Below are 21068 nucleotides of genomic sequence, written 5' to 3'. Positions count from 1 at the left end.
GCATGAGTTCGTTGCAGCTCGTGAAGACCAATATAAGAAAACGAGATCGAACAACGTAGGTGAAAATCATGCTTCCCCTGACCCTTGTGAGAAGTTGCGCCGAAACGTAAACATCATCTTCCACAAGTCAGGCGTAAACATTTTAGATTATGATGAAAATATTCACCTAGCTAAGGGTATCAAAAGAAAACCTGCCTCTGATCGCAGTCGTAGGAGGACAAAGGGTGCACTGGAATTGGTTGACAAGAAAATGTTTAAGAAACAACCAACCCCTAAGCAACCAAGCCCTTCGCATGAACATGTATGTAATACAATATATCGCTTCCCATGTAAATTGTATTACGTATAACCTATCAATATCTAACTTGTAAAACCCGCAATTAAAAAAAAATTATTGTTTTGGACCCAGGCCGGGTCGGGTCGGGTCCGGACCCGACCCGGGCCCCTGTTCTTTAGGGTTTTAAAATAATCCGACTCAGGATCCGGAGCACCACAACACCCCCCTTTTTCCACCTTCGTTTTCGGGAGGATTGGGGAAACCCATTGGGGTTTCCCCTTTCATCGCCCCCTGGGGCCTTTAAGTTCCATGTGGGAGGGCGAGGGGAGGCACGCCTCCCTCTCGAAGCCCTTCGCCCCCCCCTGTGCCGACCTCCTCCTTCCCTGCGCACGCCTCCAGCGCCGCCCTCGATCCCCTCACGGCGATCCCCCATCCTCCTCTGCTGCGCACGCCACCGACGCCGGCCACCGCCTCCCAGGTACGCCATTCTCCTCCCTCTTCTCTTCCTCACGCCCCCCTCTCTGTCACCTCGCCGGGAGGCCGACAGGTGGCTCACAGCCTCTGCCGCGGCCTCCCACCTCCCTTGTGCCCATCGGGGGCCCGACAGGTGGCCTATGGGGCCCCTGTCGTTCCCTTTTCCCTCTCGGAATTTTGCCGGAGTGCCGGAAGGGGACCGAGGCCCCTGTGACACCCCCCTCACCCCCCTGTGGGTGATAGGGAAACCGACGGGAGGTCGGTTTCCCTCCCTGTCACCCCCCGCCCCGATCTCTTTCTCCTTGTCGGCAGGGGTTAGCCCCCTGCCGCCTCTCGACTGTCGGCAGGGACTGGCCCCTGCCACCTTCGTGCTGTCGGCAGAGGCTCAGCCCCTGCCGCTTCGAGGCCGTCGGCAGGGGCTGCCCCCCCCCCTGCCGTCTTGTGCTTTCGGCAGGGGCTGGCCCCACTGCCGCTTCGATGCCGTCGGCAGGGGCTGGCCACCCTGCCATCCTGTGCTTTCGGCAGGGGCTGCCACCCTGCCGCTTCGATGCTGTCGGTAGGGGCTGGCCCCCTGCCACTTCGATGATGTCGGCAGGGGCTCAGCCCCTGCCACTTCGTGGCTGTCGGCAGGGGCTCAACCCCTGCTGCTTTGTTGCTGTCGGCAGGGACTGGACCCTTGCCGCCTTGTTGCTGTCGGCAGGGGCTGGCATCCTGCCGTCACGCTGTTTTCGACAGGGGCTCATCTCCTGTCGCCCCGCTGTTGTCGGCAGGCAGGGGCTCGTCCCCTGTTGCAGGGGCACACCCCTACTGCCTCTCTCTTTGTTGATCGACAGACTTGATGTTCTTTTCTTCGCATGATAAATAATGTAGCGCTGAATACTCATACTTTTGCAGACTTCGTATCGAACCCCGCTCTGGCTCTGCGGCCTGAGCCTCGTATCATCTACACGCGTAGATGCACGCAGCTGCACGACATCCCGAGGTAGAGGAAAGTCGCACGAAGAGTTTGTATGAACAAAATAAAATAAGACTTCTGAGATAGAATAGTTATTTTGCATACCTGCTTATCTGAAGAAGTATTGGCTGGTAAGAGTTTTACTCTTTTTGATTCTTTTGAAATTGCATGCTTAATGTAAATTCTTTGGGTAGACTCATTCTAGAAAGAATCAAGTAGTTTAATTGGCATACCTGTTTACCTGTAGGATTACTTAAATCATGATTGTCTGTTCTGCATGCTTATTCTTTTGAAACTGCATACTTAAGGTAGACTTTGTGAATAGACTCATTTCTGGAGAGAAAACCATTGCAATTGCTATTGTAACTGAACCTTAATGCATGTACAATATGAATTTTTATGTGAAGTCATGGAGTATCTTGAAGTGGGAAATCAACACTTTATTGATTTTGATGTGATAATATCGGCCTCCACAGGCCAATTGCTCAAAAGAGCAATACATGTCATGTATGAACCAAAAGAATCATAAAACATTATATGTTGCCCTCTCATCGTAGTCGTACATCTAGGGAGGTACAACCGTACTTTTTGGACAAGTACGTCCCATGTGGGTTACGATGGTTGGAGGATGAGGTTGTAGCAATCTCGATGCGTGCAATTAGCACCATGCTGAGATCACATAAATGGTGACAACTCGCCTTCACAGGCAAGATGCTCGAGGGGGTCTAATAGACCAGAGCATGTACGATGGGGCGGCGGTTAAGAAACCCCAGTCGTACCCATTCGACCTTCACGGTTCATCAAGGGATATGATGGATAGTACAAAAACTCCGATGGACAGGTTGTTAACAACCACCCCGCGGGCAAAAGACTCGGCTTCCCCAGTCATCGGAGTTAGGGGAATTGGGATTACCACAAATTATCCTGGGTTGTAACTCCCAGGTACTTCTGCAGAAGTTGGATGCTTCCATGGGCCACGAATGCCTTTGGAGATTTACTCTCTTGGTCACTGACCGTCCCCTTAGGAGCAGAATCAGTCAGCCATCCGGGTTAATGAAAACACTTGACATAATAAACCCCCGGATCGGTCTTGGCTGTTTGTACGTTTCGCGTGTGTGCGTACCCACAGGCCAGTTAATATCAGAACTTAAAGAATATCTTCTTGAATAATGTAGATGATTGAGACTTACACTGCTTGAAATGCTTCAACTAACAACTCTTTGCACATATTACACTTGTTAGAATAGATTACAATTGTATTGATTGTTTAAATATTATAACTGCTTATCTCATAAATGTCCTGCTTTATTTTCATTCTACTTATCTGTTCGTGCACCCACTGGTTTGTTATGAAACTGACCCATTTCATGGGCAGGTGAGGAGTAGGACTTCACAGGCGGCCAATGGCGTGATGCAATATGAATCAAGATTTATCTTCTTTCTGCTGGCGGCTTGGCTTTGATTCTTTTTGAGTTTTCTTTAGATTTTTAAACTTTGAAAAAATGCTACTTTTGTAATAAAGTGCAGATTTTTAATCTATTGCCTTATTTCCTCAATTTCTTTAAGTTGTTGTTCATGTGAATGATGGTTTTTCAGCTAACGTACCCAGGATTGTTGACTTGTGCTCCTTTCTAAATGTCTTCCGCTGTCGTTTTTAAAAGTTAAAACTTTAAATCTTTGAAAGGTTTTTCGATAATGTTTTTGAAATCACAAGTCAAAATTTTGGGGCGTTACATAACTTTGTAATTTTCAACATGCAGCAATACCATACAGACGTGCACTATAACGTTGGAACCTGCAATCCACTCGACCTGTTTGAGTGGAACAATGGCATGAGTTTGACAAGTTTTTTGGTATGTAACAATTTTGGGAGGATGTTTGCATTTCTTGTTGAACTTAATGTAGTGTCTAATATTGTTCTGTTTCGTGGCAGGCTCAGTTCAATTCAAAAGTGAGCAACACAACACAGGAATCACGTGTGGATTCTTCGGCTACAAAATAGTTATAGCATTTAACTTTCATTAGTGTAAATCGTTATAATATTTAGCATTATATAATTCTTTGTTGTAAATCGATAATTCTTTGTTATAATTCTATAATTCTTTGTTGTAAATCGATAATTCTTTGTTATAATGTTAGAATTCTTTGTTGTAATTCTACAATAGAAATCATACTACAAATATCATAAAATTCGACACTAGAAAACACATAATATCTTACAAATCAATATACAACAATTGAGCACAATATATTACAAATGGATATGACAATTCAACATAATATTATTACAAATCGATATTAACAAACAAAACCATATCTTACAAATCGACACTAGAAACACATATTATCTTATAAATCGATATACGGCAATTCAGCATAATATATTACAAATCGATATTAAGCAATTCGGCATAATATCTTACAAATCGATATACGACAATTCAACATAATATATTACAAATCGATATTAACAACCAAAACAATCTCCCAAATCGATACTAGAAAACACATTATCTTATACGTCAATTCAACACAATATATTATAAATGAGTATACGTCAATTCAGCATAATAATCGATATACGACAATTTAGCATAATATATTACAAATCGATATTAACAAACAAAACAATATCTTACAAATCGACACTAGAAAACACATAATATCTTACAAATCGATATACGGCAATTCAGCATAATATATTACAAATCGGTATACGTCAATTCAGCATAATATCCTACAAATCGATATACGACAATTCAACATAATATATTGCAAATCGATATTAACAAATAAAACAATATCTCACAAATCGACACTAGAAAATGTTGAGAAACTCTGTTTTGATGTCACATAATATGATACACTGTCTTATTTGATTTCATATGATATGATAATATGTCTTCTTGAAAAATGTTATATTATGACTGGATATGTTTTGCCATATATCTAACGAGTATTTGATGCAAGGATATCTCACTCAAAAAGGATGGAGACCTCCTGTTCAAGTACAACTATGGTGCAATCATACTCCTTGAAGAAAAAGCTTGTTGAGCCATGCATTTCTAAAGACCATCTAAAGAGATCGGCTACCTCAAGTTGAAGATTTTTTTCTTCTTTAGAGTCATATGTAATAGTTCAGAAGCATGCATATTGCATATTACATACTCATTCATAAAAGTTATTTCATAAAAGTATACGATAGTTTCAAAAAGCTCTTTTTTTGAAAACCAATAATTGTACCTTCTTACAAACCTTTATGGAAAATGTATTTTGACATGATATAATTCATGATTTCAAAAAGCAATAATTGTACCTTCTATCATATACAAGACAACTTGAAAAGTAATGTAGGAAAAAGACAAAACATGAAAATCGGCTACACAAAGAAAAACAAATATAATACTTGTTGAAAAGACTTTAGTTACCTTTTTAAAGAAATGATTTCAAATGTGTAGGAAAAAGACAAAACATGGAAATCGGCTACACAAAGAAAAACAAATATAATACTTGTTGAAAAGACTCTAGTTACCTTTTTACAAACCCATAGAATGTCGACTTACTTGAAGTCATCATTCTCTTTGTATAGCATTAAATACCTCCTGTAAGAAATCTTTGTTAATATCCTTCTCAAGAATGTCGACTTGTTTAAAGTCTTCATTCTCTCTGTAGACATTGAAAAACACAATATAAAGAAAACTGTTGATATGACTATGTACAAATAAATATCTCAAAGCATTTATTGTACTTACACTCATTTAAAGTAAAGAAGTACTTATGTACCACAAATCATTAATTAGGATAAAGACAAAATTACATGACAGCCTACAATCCAACGTTCAATGTACTATTGTAAGAAATAGACTTTTTACATAAAATATATATTACCTAAAATATTACAATAACTATTGTACCCTATATTTTACTTTTATGGAAAGAAGACTTTCTCGAATTTCTCTAAAGATGTTTTTTGAAATGACATGACATTTCACATCTCAAAAAGACTACGATTTCAAAAATAATAACGACTACTTTTTTAAAGCTATATAAACACACTCAAATAAACTATTCAGACAAGGGATGGACATGTGAGCTTACAACGAGAAAAATTCCTATTCGATATCTGAAAGAGAGCCTAGAAAAAGAAAGAAAAAAGAAAGAGAAAAAGTCAAGAATAGCTCTTTGACAAAAAGTATCTTCTGAGTGAAAAGAACAGAACATTCTGAGAATCCTTCATTCGTGCATTCATATCATTCTGAAGGTTCTATAGGAAGTATTGTAACTTTCTGTTATTCAATGTATTTCTTCTTTGTTGAAAGAAGTAGACCTCTGAGAAAGAGGGTGTTGCCCTTCTCTGTTGAGAGAAGACCTCTGAGGAAGAGGGTGTTGTACTATTTATCCGGTGACTCGGATGTTATAGTGGAAAGCTCAAGTGGTTTGCTTGGGGACTGGATGTAGGTCAGGGTTTTGACCGAACCAGTATAAATTCTGTGTTTATGTGTTGTGCCTTTATTGCATTATATTTTTAATTTATCGATCTATATACTATTTCACTATTCACCCCCCCTCTAGTGGAATTTCAGAAAACACATAATATCTTACAAATCGATATACGGCAATTCAGCATAATATATTATAAACCGATAATAATAAACAAGACAATATCTCACAAATCGATACTAGAAAACACATAATATCTTACAAATCGATATACAACAATTCAACATAATATATTACAAATCGTTATTAACAAACAAAACAATCTCACAAAAATCGATATAATATCCTATAAATTTATAGTAGACATCGTGTTAGGAAGCAATATCTGCAAATCGATTATAAAATATCGTAAAAATCGGGAAGGAAATTCCAATTAATAGCTTAGAAATAGATATTAAGAATAAGCATACAAATCGATATTAAGAATCGATTTGTAATATATTATGTAATATTATATCGATTTGTAATATATTATGCAATATTATATCGATTTGTAAGATGTGTAAATTTGCAAGATATTTGTATTATGATTTTGAAATGTGTGCCTATGGAATTTACATTGTTGTGATTTGGGCACTTGAGGTGGCGATTTGCGTATTCAACACACGTGTACTAGGTTCGTAATTTTGGTTTATGGATCAATGTGAATTTTGTACAGTCTTACAAAATTTGTATACATAGTCTACAAAACCTATTACAAATGTCTGTACACAAAAAATTTATTATATTCGGGAAATTGAAAGTTGAACAAAAAATTGCTCTCTCTCTCTCAGCAGTAGAACGTAACCCTCTTCACGTTATCTTTGAGAACAAGTAGACTTTTAAAACGACTTCCTCTTACTTCTGAGGGCCTCGCGTCCTTCGTTGCTTTCTAGGTAATCTTACAGTCTGGGTTTTTGTATCTTCTGCAACTAGAAAATCCATCAATTTTTCGCATAGTTCTGTGCAGAATCTAGGTATATCATCCTGAAAAAAAAACCCCGAAAGTCAGACCAATATAGAAATGTAGTCACCAATAATATAGGATAATAAAACATGTTTAAGTGTATAACATACAATGGTGAATTCTGGTGCTCGTCTATAGTATATTGCTTCAATATACTTCATTACAAAGACGCCATAATCGAGACCATTATTTTGTAAAAAAGCATCCTCTGCGACGTGAAGCCTCCACGGGCCAATGTCGACACCCAACATGTCTCTAAAAAATCTAACCTGTGGTTTATGCAAAAGCAAGTAAATTCTGGGCCATGGTACAAGATACAATAATCTTATAGATAACAACTTAACAAATGCACAATGCCATGGTCTACACCAATGTTATAGTCCAAGGAGTTGTATAACCATATTTTTTGTTCTCGTACATCCAACACGTATAAGACCCAATGCTTTTTCGATTGCCACAATGTAAGAATCAATATCTGCAAATCGATTATAAAATATCTTACAAAATCAATATGGAAATGCGTATTGATACCATAAAAATCGATGTTAAGAATCAACATATAAATCGATATTAAGAATCAAAACAATATCTTAAATCGATATTAATAATCAACATAGAAATTGATATTAAGAATCAAAACAATATCTAAAATCGATATTAAGAATCAAAACAATATCTTAAATCGATATTAAGAATCAACATAGAAATCGATATTAAGATTCAAAACAATATCTTAAATCCATTTGAAAATTCATATTGATATCTTAAAAATCGATATTAAGAATCAAAACAATATCCTAAATCGATATTAAGAATCAAAACATCTTAAATCGATCTGGAAATTCTTATTGATATCTTAAAAATCCCTATTTGGAATCAAAACAATATCTTAAGTCGATATTAAGAATCAAAACAATATCTTAAATCAATATTAAAAATCAACATAGAAATTAATATTAAGAATTAGAACAATGTCTTAAATCGATATGAAAATTCCTATTGATACCTTAAAAATAAGTATTAAGAATCAACATAGAAATCGATATTAAGAATCAGAACAATATCTTAAATCGATATGGAAATTCCTATTGATAGCTTAAAAATAAGTATTAAGAATCAACATAGAAATCGATATTAAGAATCAAAACAGGATCTTAAATAGATTTAACATTTTACAAATCGATATGGTCACAAACCTTTTCACTTAAACAAAAGTCTGCCATTTGGTCATCGTTTTTCCAGTATTGTAGTCCGTCTAGAAATCCAGCCGCGTATGATATTCGACGGACAATACTCTGTTGAACGAAACAATAATAATAATAAGTTTAAAACACGAAGGTACATTAGTAAATAAAAAATAAATAAACATATAAGATAACCGATATACCATAAAATAAGGGGTGACGATGCGGGTCAACATGGTTCCCTTGCTTTGAATATAAATGACGAAATCGTGTATAGTCTATTTACAACAAATATGCACTTGTTAATATACATACCCATGACATACGTAAATGTATAACTGATAGTGGTTTCATATGTATAAAATTATTGATAGTGTGTCCTGCAAATTCATCTCGCATCCGGTCGATGTTCTCTTCGAGCACTTTGCTGAGTTTTCTGGTACCATATTTTATGGATGTTGCACTGAAATTAGCTGAATATTCAGTAAGTGAACTGTAGTATTATATTCAGTAAACGAACTGTAAAACGACATAAAAAAGATGAAGCAGGTTAAAGGAATCGAGGGTATCCTTTTTTGTGGACGTTCGACTGAATCGCAGCGTCCTTCGACATCGATACAACTTTTGCGACGAAGGAGGTTAAAGGAAACATCGTTTTTTCTCTTCGTTGCTCACGAAGTAGGTTATAGGAAAGGCTCTGGTTCTTCTTTAAATGAAACACCGCCTGTTCCATGCTCTTAAAGGAAACGTCTTGTGTTCCTTGCAGAACACACTACTGAAGTTATGCGACGCTTCATTCATTTATTCTTCACGTCATTTCACGTCTTGCCAGTTTTAAAAAATCACGCCCAAAGAATATTAAATAAATAAATTATATTGCGCATTAATTAAAAGATATTGTTTCATTTGCTAGTATCATCAAAATGACGTTAGTACGTGTAAATGAATGACACGTCGCATAACATCAGTAGCATGTCAGATGAATTTAAACTAATGTTGTACGACGTTCCTTACACTTAAAAGAAACACTATAAATAATAAACCCTAAACTAGTAATCGCGATTGAACAAACCTAAGTACAAATCATGGTAGCTTCATAATCTTTATACCTAGTAATCGCTATTACAGAAATCGCTATACAAAATAAACTCAAAACTAGTAATTGCTATAGGATTTAGCAAACATAAGTACAAATCGTGTTTACTTTATAATCACTATACCTATTAATCGCTATACTAAGTAATCGCTATCACAAGAAACACTATATGTAATAAACCTTAAATCGGTAATCGCTATACGATTTAACAAAAGTAAGTACAAATCATGGTAACTTCATACTCGCTATACTGAGTAATCGCTATTACAGGAATAACTATACATAATAAACTTAAAACTAGTAATCGTTATACGATTTAGCAAACGTAAGTACAAATCATGGTAACTTCATAATCACTATACCTATTAATCACTATCACATGGAACATTATAAATAATAAACCCTAAACCAGTAATCGCTATACGATTTAGCAAACGTAAGTACAAAATCATGGTATCTTCATAATCGCTATACTGAGTAATCGGCATATTAAGTAATCACTATCACAGGAAACACTATAAGTAATAAACCCTAAACTAGTAATCGTTATACGATTTAGCAAACGTAAGTACAAATCGTGGTAACTTCATAATCGCTATACATGGTAATCGCTATACAGAGTAATCACTATTACAGGAATCACAATACATAATAAACCCTAAGCCAATAATTGGTATACGATTTAGCAAACGTAAGTACAAATCATGAAAGAATTATATAATTACAAACCTAAGTTTATGTAGTATTGTCGATTTTTCAGTGGCACTGCTGTGTTACACTTATTAAGGAAAAAATTATATAATTACAACAAAGAATGATAGAATTACAACATAGAATTATCGAGATACACAAATCACATAATATGTTTATTCACTGGCACTTGACGACTCAGATGGACATAGAAATCGTCTCTTTCTTTGCCTTGGTGGAGTCTCTTTATTCGATGGCCTCTTCGTTCTCTTGATCTTATTAAACCCACTGTTAATCATCTTAACTAGTGACCCAATTTGTCTACTCAAATTCTGCATGTTCTTCCGTAACTTCTTATTCTCACTCTCCAACATCGCTAACCTTTGGTCGGACGATACCTTCTCCTTTGGGAGCTGTGTTTGCTCCTTATCGTGTACTGCAACAAAGAGAATCATAGTATCCGCCAAAGAGATACGATAGACGTTACGTCTATGCTGGAAGACGACATGCTCGGGGACAAGCGTGACCTTACTTTCATGTTGTTTCTCCTCAATCTGTCGATTTCGACGCATGGGTTGCCAATATTGTTTGAAATAGTTGGAGTCATATTGTCGTTCTTTATAATCATATGGTATGACACGAACACCTCCTTTGTTCCAGCTATCCAATTGTTTCCTGAAGCATTCATGCCAATTCCCGTTCCTGGCCCCACCACTATTCATCTTCCTTTTCAATACTCGAGACAATTTTGGTATCGATTGTCCCAAGCCAGCTTGTAGGAGTACTAGACTACCATGCTGCAACTCGGCTTCATATTTGCTAAAGAGCCAAATATCGCAGCCTCGACAACAACCTCGTCGTCCTCATCTTCCCCATCCCCATACGGTCTCCACCCAACCTGTACAATCGAGATTGTGGCTTAAATATAGGCATAAATATTCATGCAAAATGCTGAATGCGATAACGATTTGTACTAGGGATGACAAAATGCTGAATGCGATGATTACTTCAGAATGCTAAACATTACAACGATTTACGCTAATGAAAGTTAGATGCAAATGCGATAACAATTTGTACTAAGGACGACAAAATCCTAAAACGATGATTATTTAAGAATGCTAAACATTACAACGATTTATGCTAATGAAAGTTAAATGCAAATGCGATAACGATTTATAATAAGGAAGACAAAATCTTAAAGCGATGATTACTTAAGAATGCTAAACATTATGACGATTTACGCTAATGAAAGTTAGATGCTAAGGAGATAACGATTTGTACTAAGGAAAACAAAATCCTAAAGCGATGATTACTTAAGAATGCTAAACATTATAACGATTTATGATAATGAAAGTTAAATGCTAAGAAAATAACGATTTGTACTAAGACAAAATCCTAAAGCGATAATTACTTAAGAATGCTAAACATTATAACGATTTACGCTAATGAAAGTTAGATGCTAAGGAGATAACGATTTGTACTAAGAAAGACAAAATCCTAAAGCGATGATTACTTAAGAATGCTAAACATTACAATGATTTACGCTAATGAAAGTTAGATGTTAAGGAGATAACGATTTGTACTAAGGAAGACAAAATCCTAAAGCGATGACTACTTAAGAATGTTAAACATTACAACGATTTTAAACCATTTACCTCATTTAATTGCAACCCATATAAAATGAACTGAGCATTTTCCTTTTTGACATTTATTGAAGCCCACTGGCCGATCTTGGGAAATCCACAAACCGCAGGGCCACACTGAGGACGCAAGGCGACAATATGCTCCCACGTCCAGGCCTACAAAAAAAATATATTAGTAAGACTACAACCTTCAACGAGCTTAGTCCACAAGTACTAAATATGTAATAAACAAATATCTGAACAAATGGCCAAAACCCCCCAATGGTTTTCGTACCCTTACTCGCATGGTAAACTTGACTGTACAAGTGTGCGAGCATAGCAGCACCCCATGCCCAGTTGTCGGCTTCATCTAAGTCTTCCTAGAACTGCAGCCAAAAGTAACTTATTCTCGAACCAAAACAATCAGAAAATAAAGTCTAAAAAAATAAAGGAAGCCGCACGATTCTTGTTCAGCTGCTACAGATGCACATCTAGCGGACCGGCCTTCCCATTTATTACGAAAAAAATGAACTTTCATCGATGAGGAATTGCTTCCACCAAAAATACACTCACGCCTTTCCATCATCGACATCCCTAGAAGGGCCGTGTAATTGTCCCTTGGGTTATAGTTTGAATCTCGTGTTAGGACAACACTTCCATGGCAATTAAGACCCGTAATCCGTGTCACATCTTCTAGGGTCATGGTGATCTCAAAACCCCCAAACTAGAATATATACATAGTAATCGTTATCGCATTAACGTATACATAATAATCGTTATCGCATTAATCGCTATACATAGTAATCGCTATACAGAGTAATCGTTATTCATAGTAATCGCTATGCATAGTAATTACTATACATAATAATACCTACCACAGTATATCGCGACATCCAGTAGCGATTAACGTACTTTGGTCACAATTTTTTCCTCTTCATCTCCTCGATTCATCTGCTTTTGTACTTCTTCCTTCATTCGCTCTTTCACGTTCATCCTCTGCTTTTTTTCTTTCCCTTTCCTTCTCTTCCTCCTACTTTTTTCTTTTCCTTTCCTTCTCTTCCTCCTTCTGCTTCTTCCTTTCTTTTTCCTTCTCTTTCTCCTTCTGCTTCTTCCTTTGTCTTTCCTTCTCTTCCTCGTCCTCCTTCTCCTTCCTTTGTCTTTTCTTCTCTTCCTCGTCTTCCTTTTCCTTCCTTTACCTTTGTTTCTCTTCCTCGTCCGTCTTCTCCTTCTTTTGTCTTTCCTTCTCTTCCTCATCCTTCTTCTCCTTTCTTTTCCTTTCCTTATCTTCCTCATCCTGAATCTGCTTCCTCTACCTTTCTTCTTCCTTCTTTTTCAATTGTCTTTGCTTCTCTTCCTCCTCCTCCTTCTTCAATTGCCTTCACTTCTCTTCCTCCTTATTGTTCATTTGCTTTTTCCTCTCTTCCTCCTCCTTCTTTTGCCTTCGCTTCTCTTCCTCCTCCTTATTCTTCCTTTGCTTTTCCCTCTCCTCCTCCTTTTGCCTTCACTTCTCTTCTCTTCCTCCTTCTCCTTATTCTTCCTTTGCTTTTCCCTTTCCTCCTCCTCTTCCTTTTGCCTTCGCTTCTCTTCCTCCTTCTTCTTATTATTCGTTTGTTTTCCCCTATCCTCCACCTTCTCCTTCCTTTCATTTTGCTTCTCTTCGTCAACCTTCTTTTTCATCTGTACTTCTTCCTCACCATTCTTTGTTGGATTATCATCTTCAATATCTGACGGATTAGGCTTCACTCTATACTTTACCAACAATTGCTCCCTTTCTTTATTATTCTCAATCTTCATTATTCTGTAGTACACTTCTAATTGCTCATACAAAGCATATTGTTCAACGATTTTGTCAAAAGATTTTTCCGCTAATGACAAAGCGTTTCTTCTCTTACGAATGTAAGCCATTGATAACCTGCACAACACAAAAACTCACCGAGAAGGCAAAGGGTGCTCCGGTGAAAGAATACGAAGCGTTAGATTTTTTGTGGAACGTTTAGGGGGAAATATTGCGAAGAGCTCCTTTTATAGCCGAGGAGTTTAATGCTTATGGGACCCGCCAAAGATTTTATAATAAAATAACATATACCTAAGCGGTTCACATTTTAGTCGGTTCACGTTTTATAATAAAAGATTTTATAATGACGTCTTTGTCGGTCACAAAGATTTGCCATTGTTACGAAAACATTGTCATAATATAACGCAAATCGATGATCAAGTATCGTACAAATCTATATGAAAATTCTTGTTGATAGCTTATAAATCGATATACAGAGTCAAGATAGAAATTGATATTTAGAATCAGAACAATATCTTAAATCGATATTAAGAATCAAAACATCTTAAATCGATATGAAAATTCCTATTGATATCTTAAAAATCGATATTTAGAATCAAAACAATATCTTAAATTGATATTAAGAATCAAAACAATATCTTTACTCAATATTAAGAATCAACATAGAAATCGATATTAAGATTCAGAACAATATCTTAAATCGATTTGGAAATTCGTATTGATATCTTAAAAATTGATATTTAGAATTACAACAATATCTTAAATCGATATGAAAATTTCTATTGATATCTTAAAAATCGATATTTAGAATCAAAACAATATCTTAAATCGATATTAAGAATCAAAATAATATCTTAAATCAATATTAAGAATCAACATAAAAATCAATATTAAGATTCAGAACAATATCTTAAATTGATTTGGAAATTCGTATTGATATCTTAAAAATCAATATTTAGAATCAGAACAATATCTTAAATCGATATTAAGAATCAAAACATCTTAAATCGATATAGAAATTCTTATTGATATCTTAAAAATTGATATTTAGAATAAAAACAATATCTTAAATCGATATTAAGAATCAAAACAATATCTTAAATCGATATTAAGAATCAACATAGAAATCAATATTAAGATTCAGAACAATATCTTAAATCGATTTGGAAATTCGTATTGATATCTTAAAAATCGATATTTAGAATCAAAACAATATCCTAAATAGATATTAATAATCAAAACAATATCTTTAGGGTTTAGGGTTTGGGGTTAGGGGTTAGGGTTAGGGTTTAGGGTTTAGGGTTTTTTAGAGTTTAGGGTTTTTAGGGTTTAGGGTTTAGGGTTTACAGTTTAGTTTAGTTTAGGGTTTAGGGTTAAAGGGTTTATAGTTAAAGGGTTTAGGGTTTAAGGTTTAGGGTTAGGGTTTAGGTTTAGGTTTAGGTTTTAGGTTTTAGGTTTTAGGTTTTAGGTTTTAGGTTTTAGGTTTTAGGTTTAGGTTTTAGGGTTAGAGTTTAGGGTTTAGGGTTAGGGTTTAAGATTTATGAATATATTAAGGGTTTAGGGTTTAGCGTTAGGGTTTAGTAAGATATTAAGGGTTTAGGGTTTAGGTTTAAGGTTAGGGTTTATGTTTTAGGCTTAGGGTTTAGGATTTAAGATTTAGGTTTAGGGTTTAGGGTTTGGGGTTTTGGATTTGGCGTTTGGGGTTTGGGGTTTAGGCATTAAGGTTTACGATTTAGTGTTTAGTAATATATTATGGGTTTAGGGTTAGGGTTTAGTAAGATATTAAAGGTTTAGGGTTTAGGGTATAGGGTATAGGGTTAGGTATATTAATATATTATGGGATATATGTACCAATTTGTAAAATATTAAGTGCTTTCTAGTGTCGATTTGTTAGATATTGTAGTATGTAATTGAAAATTGTGCGTGAGGAATTTATATTGTAGCGATATGAGGTGGCCATTTGCGTGTTCAAATCGTTGCTCATTTAGCGATTTCTATGAAAATCGCTTTAAAGCTTCGTACCTGTAATTAAATAGTTGTCACGTGAATCGCTATTGTCAACAATTATACATTGCTATTTCATCAAACGTATAAATCGTTCCCGCTTTAAACGTATAAAACGCTGCTTCAAACATACAAATCGATGTAGAAATTACACTCTTCATAAGTACATATCGTTGTAACGTTTGGGATTCAACAGTAAACGTCGTTCACATCTCGCTCGTTGTCAAAAATCGATATGCCTTGTGAGACCTGGATTCCGGTTGACGATTTATGCGATTTACGCAATGACGTATATGTTGGCCACAACGATTTGCCTTTGTATAGAAAATATTGGAATAATATAACGCAAATCACGGTTGTTGTAACATAATATCGATTTGCGAGATATTGTTTTGTTTGTTAATATCGATTTGTAAGCTATTATGCTGAATTTTTGTATCGATTTGTAATATATTATGCGATATGTATATCGATTTGTAACATATTATGTGTTTGCTAGTGTCGATTTGTAAGATATTTGTATTATGATATTGAAACATGTACGTGCGTGCGGTATTTACATTGTTGCGTGATTCTAGTGGCAATTTGCGTATTCAAATCACTGTTCATTTAGCGATTAAAATTGAAATCGATTCACAGCATCGTAACTGACACATGAATCGTTATCGTCAACACATATATACGATAAGTCGTTTCTTTAATTGGCACGGTAAATAACAACTCGATACATAGTATAGTGCGATGCAACTAACGATCATGACAGATAACATGAAGAATGATGTGCATGCAGATTTAATTTTGCATGCTTGACAGGAAGAAATCCTTTTGCCTTATAAGTGTGCGTAGTTTTCATTCTCCTCCTCCTTCCTTTGCTTTTCCTTCTATTCGTCATCCTTCTTCTTCATCCTTAGTTTTTCCTCATCTTTCTTCATTTGCTTTTCATCTTCAATATCTGATGGATCAGGTTCCGCATAATAAATATCCAACAATTTATTCCTGCCTTTTTCATGGTCAATGTTCATTATATTTTGGTACTTTACATAACCCTCATATATATCGGATTGGCAGATGATTTCTCCAAGAGTCATCCCCTCCAACGACGAAGGCTTTCTTGTCTTACGAATTGTAGTCATTGCTAACCTGCACAACATATAAATTTAACCGCAAATCGTTGTAGAAATCGAACCCTTCATAACTACATATCTATGTAAATCATAAATCGTGGCTGCTTTAAATGTATAAATCATGAACCATAAATTGGCTAAATCCCTACTGCTTGAAACGTATAAATCATTGCTGCATCGAACAAATCACTACTGCATTAAATGTATAAATCATTGTTAAATTCAAACTTACAAATCGTTGCAGAAATTTAGCCCTCATAAGTGCATATTGTTGTAATGTTTGGCATTCATAAGAACAAATCGTGCTAACTTTTTTTCGACGCCCAGAAGGTGGATAAGTACAATTCGATTTGTTTCAGTATGAAAATAGGTATTATTTAGCATGAATAGTATAACCAGTTGCAAGATTTAGCATTCAGATTTACATAACGAAAATCGATTTGTTTACATAACTAAACCTTACACAAAACTCACCGAAAGAACACAAGTTTTGCTAATTCGATAGTGGAGGAGAAACACCTAGAATGTAGATGCAGCCGATGGTGGAAACGGTGCTCCGACTACGCTCCGACGGCAACAGACTACAAAAAGGAGTGCTTCGGCGGCAGCAGACGACGGTAAAGGGTGCTCTCGCGGCAGCAGACGACGTCAAAGGCTGTGTAGTCAAAGGGAGCTCCTGGTACAGCAGATGGTGCGTCGTCAAAGGGTGATCCAGAACATTTAGGGCGACATATTGCGAGGAGCTCCTGTTAAAGCAGAATCGTTTACTCTTTAGGGCGAAAACGATGGTGATTTTAACCTTTTCTCTTTTTTGGCGGGAGGACATTTTTGTCTTTTACTCGAAACACCGTTTCATAGCGCTAATGGCGGGAAAGGGTACTTGAGTCTTTGCAAACAAACCGGACTCTGATGCTAAGTGATGCCGACACACACGGGGAAACGAGCCCCACGTGCTTACATACATGGCGCTCATTCAGACCCGAGAACACGCACCTGCGTGTTCCGGGGGGGAACATATAACCTGCTTCGCACGCTGTGATAGTGAAGAGGGTTAGGAGCTGTGTTTCACATAGTCGTTGTGATCAGTGTTTCAAATATCTTAGTTTCTTGTATTTTCTTCTTTTCTCATATTTTGTAGTATTGTCATTTTTTTTTCCGAATATACTTACATAAACATTGATTTTTCATGCCATGCAGAAGAAATCCCTTTGCAGCAAAGGGCAGCATGTGCATCCTTGTTGGGAAAGCTTGTCAGCCAGCCTATGCATGGGCCAAGGGTAGCAATAACTCTAGCAAGGTTTATTCCAGATGGTTTAGTATCTGCAATAAGAGATGGCCCTGGTGAAATGGTTGTTACAGCTCTTGAACAGACAACAGAGACACCAGAACTTGTGTGGACACCTGCAATGGCAGCATCTTTGGCTGCTCAGGTTTCAACTATGGCAGCTGACCTGTATCGTGAGCAGATGAAAGGCCGTGTTGTTGATTGGGATGTTCCTGAGCAGGCTTCTGCCCAACAAGAGATGAGGGATGAACCACAGGTAGATAATGCATGCATGTCTGCATGAGTCTTTTTATGCACTTCTACTGAATATTAAATCTATATTAAATCTCTCACTTTATTAACCAGGTTGGTGGAATATATGTGAGACTATTCTTGAAAGACCCTAAATTTCCTCTAAGAAATCCTAAAAGATTCTTGGAAGGGTTGTTGGATCAGTATGTATCATCCATTGCTGCAACTCACTACGATATGCAAGCCATTGATCCGGAGCTTCCTTTGCTTCTCTCTGCTGCATTGGTGTCCTTGTTACGTGTGCACCCTGCACTTGCAGACCATGTCGGATATCTAGGATATGTTCCCAAACTTGTTGCAGCAATGGCCTATGAAGGAAGACGAGAAACGATGGCATCTACTGAGATGCAAACAGGGAATCATGTTCAGTCTGATGGTTTTTGTGCATCTGATGATGAACAAAAGCAACCTAGTACACAAACCCTGCAAGAACGTGTTCGCTTGAGTTGTTTACGGGTTTTGCACCAACTTGCAGCTAGTACAGCCTGTGCAGAAGCTATGGCTGCCACAAGTGTGGGAACCCCCCAGGTATGCATGACGTATCGTGTCTTAATATTTACCTTTCTGTATGTTTTTCTAATATCAGTAATTGTTGTTTTACTGTGCCGATGTTTTGCATGATTTCTGAATCCTATAGTGTTGTGTAAGTAAAACAATGGCTTAGCTATCATGTATTTAATTGAACTCAGTGGTCCTCTGTTTTATTAACGTTCTGCTAATCGTGAACCTATCCTAGTTGTTACCAGGGGTTTATATTAATAAGAATACTGTTTTTGCTTGGGTGTTTCTAATGGGTAGATGCCATCTTGCTCTTCACTGATGTCTGAATTGATGCCTTGAACAATGGCCTTTCTAGCACTGCCAAAGGAGCTGAAAGAATCAAGCATGGACTGTCCCGGCTTGGCTTATTTAGGCTCAAAGCCAGCTTGAACTTGGGCTTGGCTTGCCATGAGCTTGAGAATCAACCTGAGCCAAACCAAGCAGCCCATGTTCATTAGGCAGCTCGTTGTGATAGGGTTTGGTGAGTTCATATGTTGAGCCAGAGTTATGAACCAAGCTGAGCAGCAAGCACTTTGTTTTGTTTACTTTATGTTAGACAATAAACAACTCTTCTGTAGATATCATGTTTTGTCAGAAATTGTTTGTTTTTTGTGATATTTATAAGACCATGAGTATGTATATAATGATATGATGATTGATGAATCAACTGTCACAACCATGGTAATTTTAGTAACTATGAAAAAACACTAGAAGACATTGTGCATTTTTAAAAGGAAAAGTTCCTTGTAGAGACTGAACTTCTACCTAAAATTCCAAATCTTGTGCCAAGATTCAAAAATCCCAAATATGGGCCAAGCATTTTTGGTAAATTGTCAACTAGAAACCCAATATTGCCTCTGTCCATTTGACTTCTGTTAAACCAGACGTAAATGTAATAAAAGGCCAGAAGGCCATATGTTTATCAAAACTCAAAACCCCTTAATCAAAACTTCTTTCATCTCATGCCCCCATCCCAACCTTCTTTTCTTGCCCCCATTAATTCTTCCTTCCCCCTTCTTCGCTCCCCTTTCTCAGGTTGTTTACTCATCGCCACCAATTCTTCATAGTAGATGATACTAATTAGAATTAGGTGGACTTGGACTAGGCTACTCAATTTAATGTTGAAACCAGGCAGGACTGGAATACGTTTAGATCCTCATTCACATCAATTTTAATTTGGATGGCTATTCAAGCAAGGATTGGTTCAATTTTTATATTTCTTACAAGTTAGCATGGGGTAACAACCAGTTTGAAGGGGCAGTCGTGGTAAACACCATCATGCCGAAATGTTGTATTGATGACTTGAGATCAACACAAACCCATGTGAACCATTGATGGGAGGGTTAAGAGGGATCTTGTTGGAAGGAAAATACCTGGTTCAGTTTTGATTGGTTATTCATCTTGAAGGGATGAATAAGATGGCTGCGAGAGGGATAGTCCATTAATCTAATGCTCGATCATTAGAATGATGCCATAAAAACCCAGTCTGGTTAGCTACATCAGAATGAGGAAGTCTACCCTGCAATTTGAGATAATAGAGAGTTTGTGCAATAATATAAGGCTAAATTTTTTTATCATTTAAGAAATAGGAAATGTAATTAAATCCCTTTTTTTGTCCCAAGAAGTCAAAAGTGCTAGCCAGGCAACTCAATGCTAAACTACGACTGGAGGATAGAGTTCTGTTGGATGATCCTACGCCCTACAGGCAACTCATTGGCTCCCTCACCTATCTGACTATCACCAGGCCTGATATCGCTCATGCTGTGCACTCTGCAAGCTAATTTCAACATGCCACTACAACTGTGCATATGAGTGTTGTGCTTCGGATCATTCGCTACATAAAAAATACTTTAACTAAAGGGCTATTTCTATTCTCACTCTCTTCCTTAAATTTACTTGCTTATACTGATGCTGACTGTGGAGGAAACCCAAATGATTGAGTCTCAACTACTGGCTTTTGTGTTTTTTTAGGAGATTCGCTAATTTCTTGGAGATGCAAGAAACAATAGAAAGTCTCGTTGTCTTCCACTAAAGCTGAGTACAGGGCCATGACAACTACTACAATATAACTTGTGTGGCTTCGAAGTCTTCTTCAAGATATGGGAGTCGAAATTACCGGTGCTTCGAAGCTTTGTTGCGACAACAAAAGTGCGATCTATATTGCCAGCAACCACACCTTTCATGAGAGGACTAAACATATTGAAATGGACTGTCACTATGTTCGTGATGAATATCTTCGTGGGACAGTTACACTACCATACGTCACTTCGGAATATCAGCTTGCA

General features: G+C 36.9%; 1 protein-coding gene across 1 annotated transcript in view; it reads left to right on the top strand.

Moving 5' to 3' along the window:
- GRV2 (DNAJ heat shock N-terminal domain-containing protein) overlaps positions 1 to 21068 on the top strand; it is a 247129-nt gene that overhangs the window by 190803 nt on the left and 35258 nt on the right. Inside the window, exons 19-20 of the mRNA XM_090017668.1 lie at positions 17865 to 18208; positions 18298 to 18771. Coding sequence (XP_089873794.1) covers positions 17865 to 18208; positions 18298 to 18771 — 818 coding nt within the window. The remainder of the gene's footprint in view (positions 1 to 17864; positions 18209 to 18297; positions 18772 to 21068) is intronic.

Source organism: Nuphar pumila, chromosome 9 (genome assembly GCF_984573655.1).
Source record: "Nuphar pumila chromosome 9, dmNupPumi1.hap1.1, whole genome shotgun sequence".
NCBI lineage: Eukaryota > Viridiplantae > Streptophyta > Magnoliopsida > Nymphaeales > Nymphaeaceae > Nuphar > Nuphar pumila.
The sequence above is the reverse complement of the archived record's forward strand: the minus strand, read 5'-3'. Positions and strand labels throughout refer to the sequence as shown.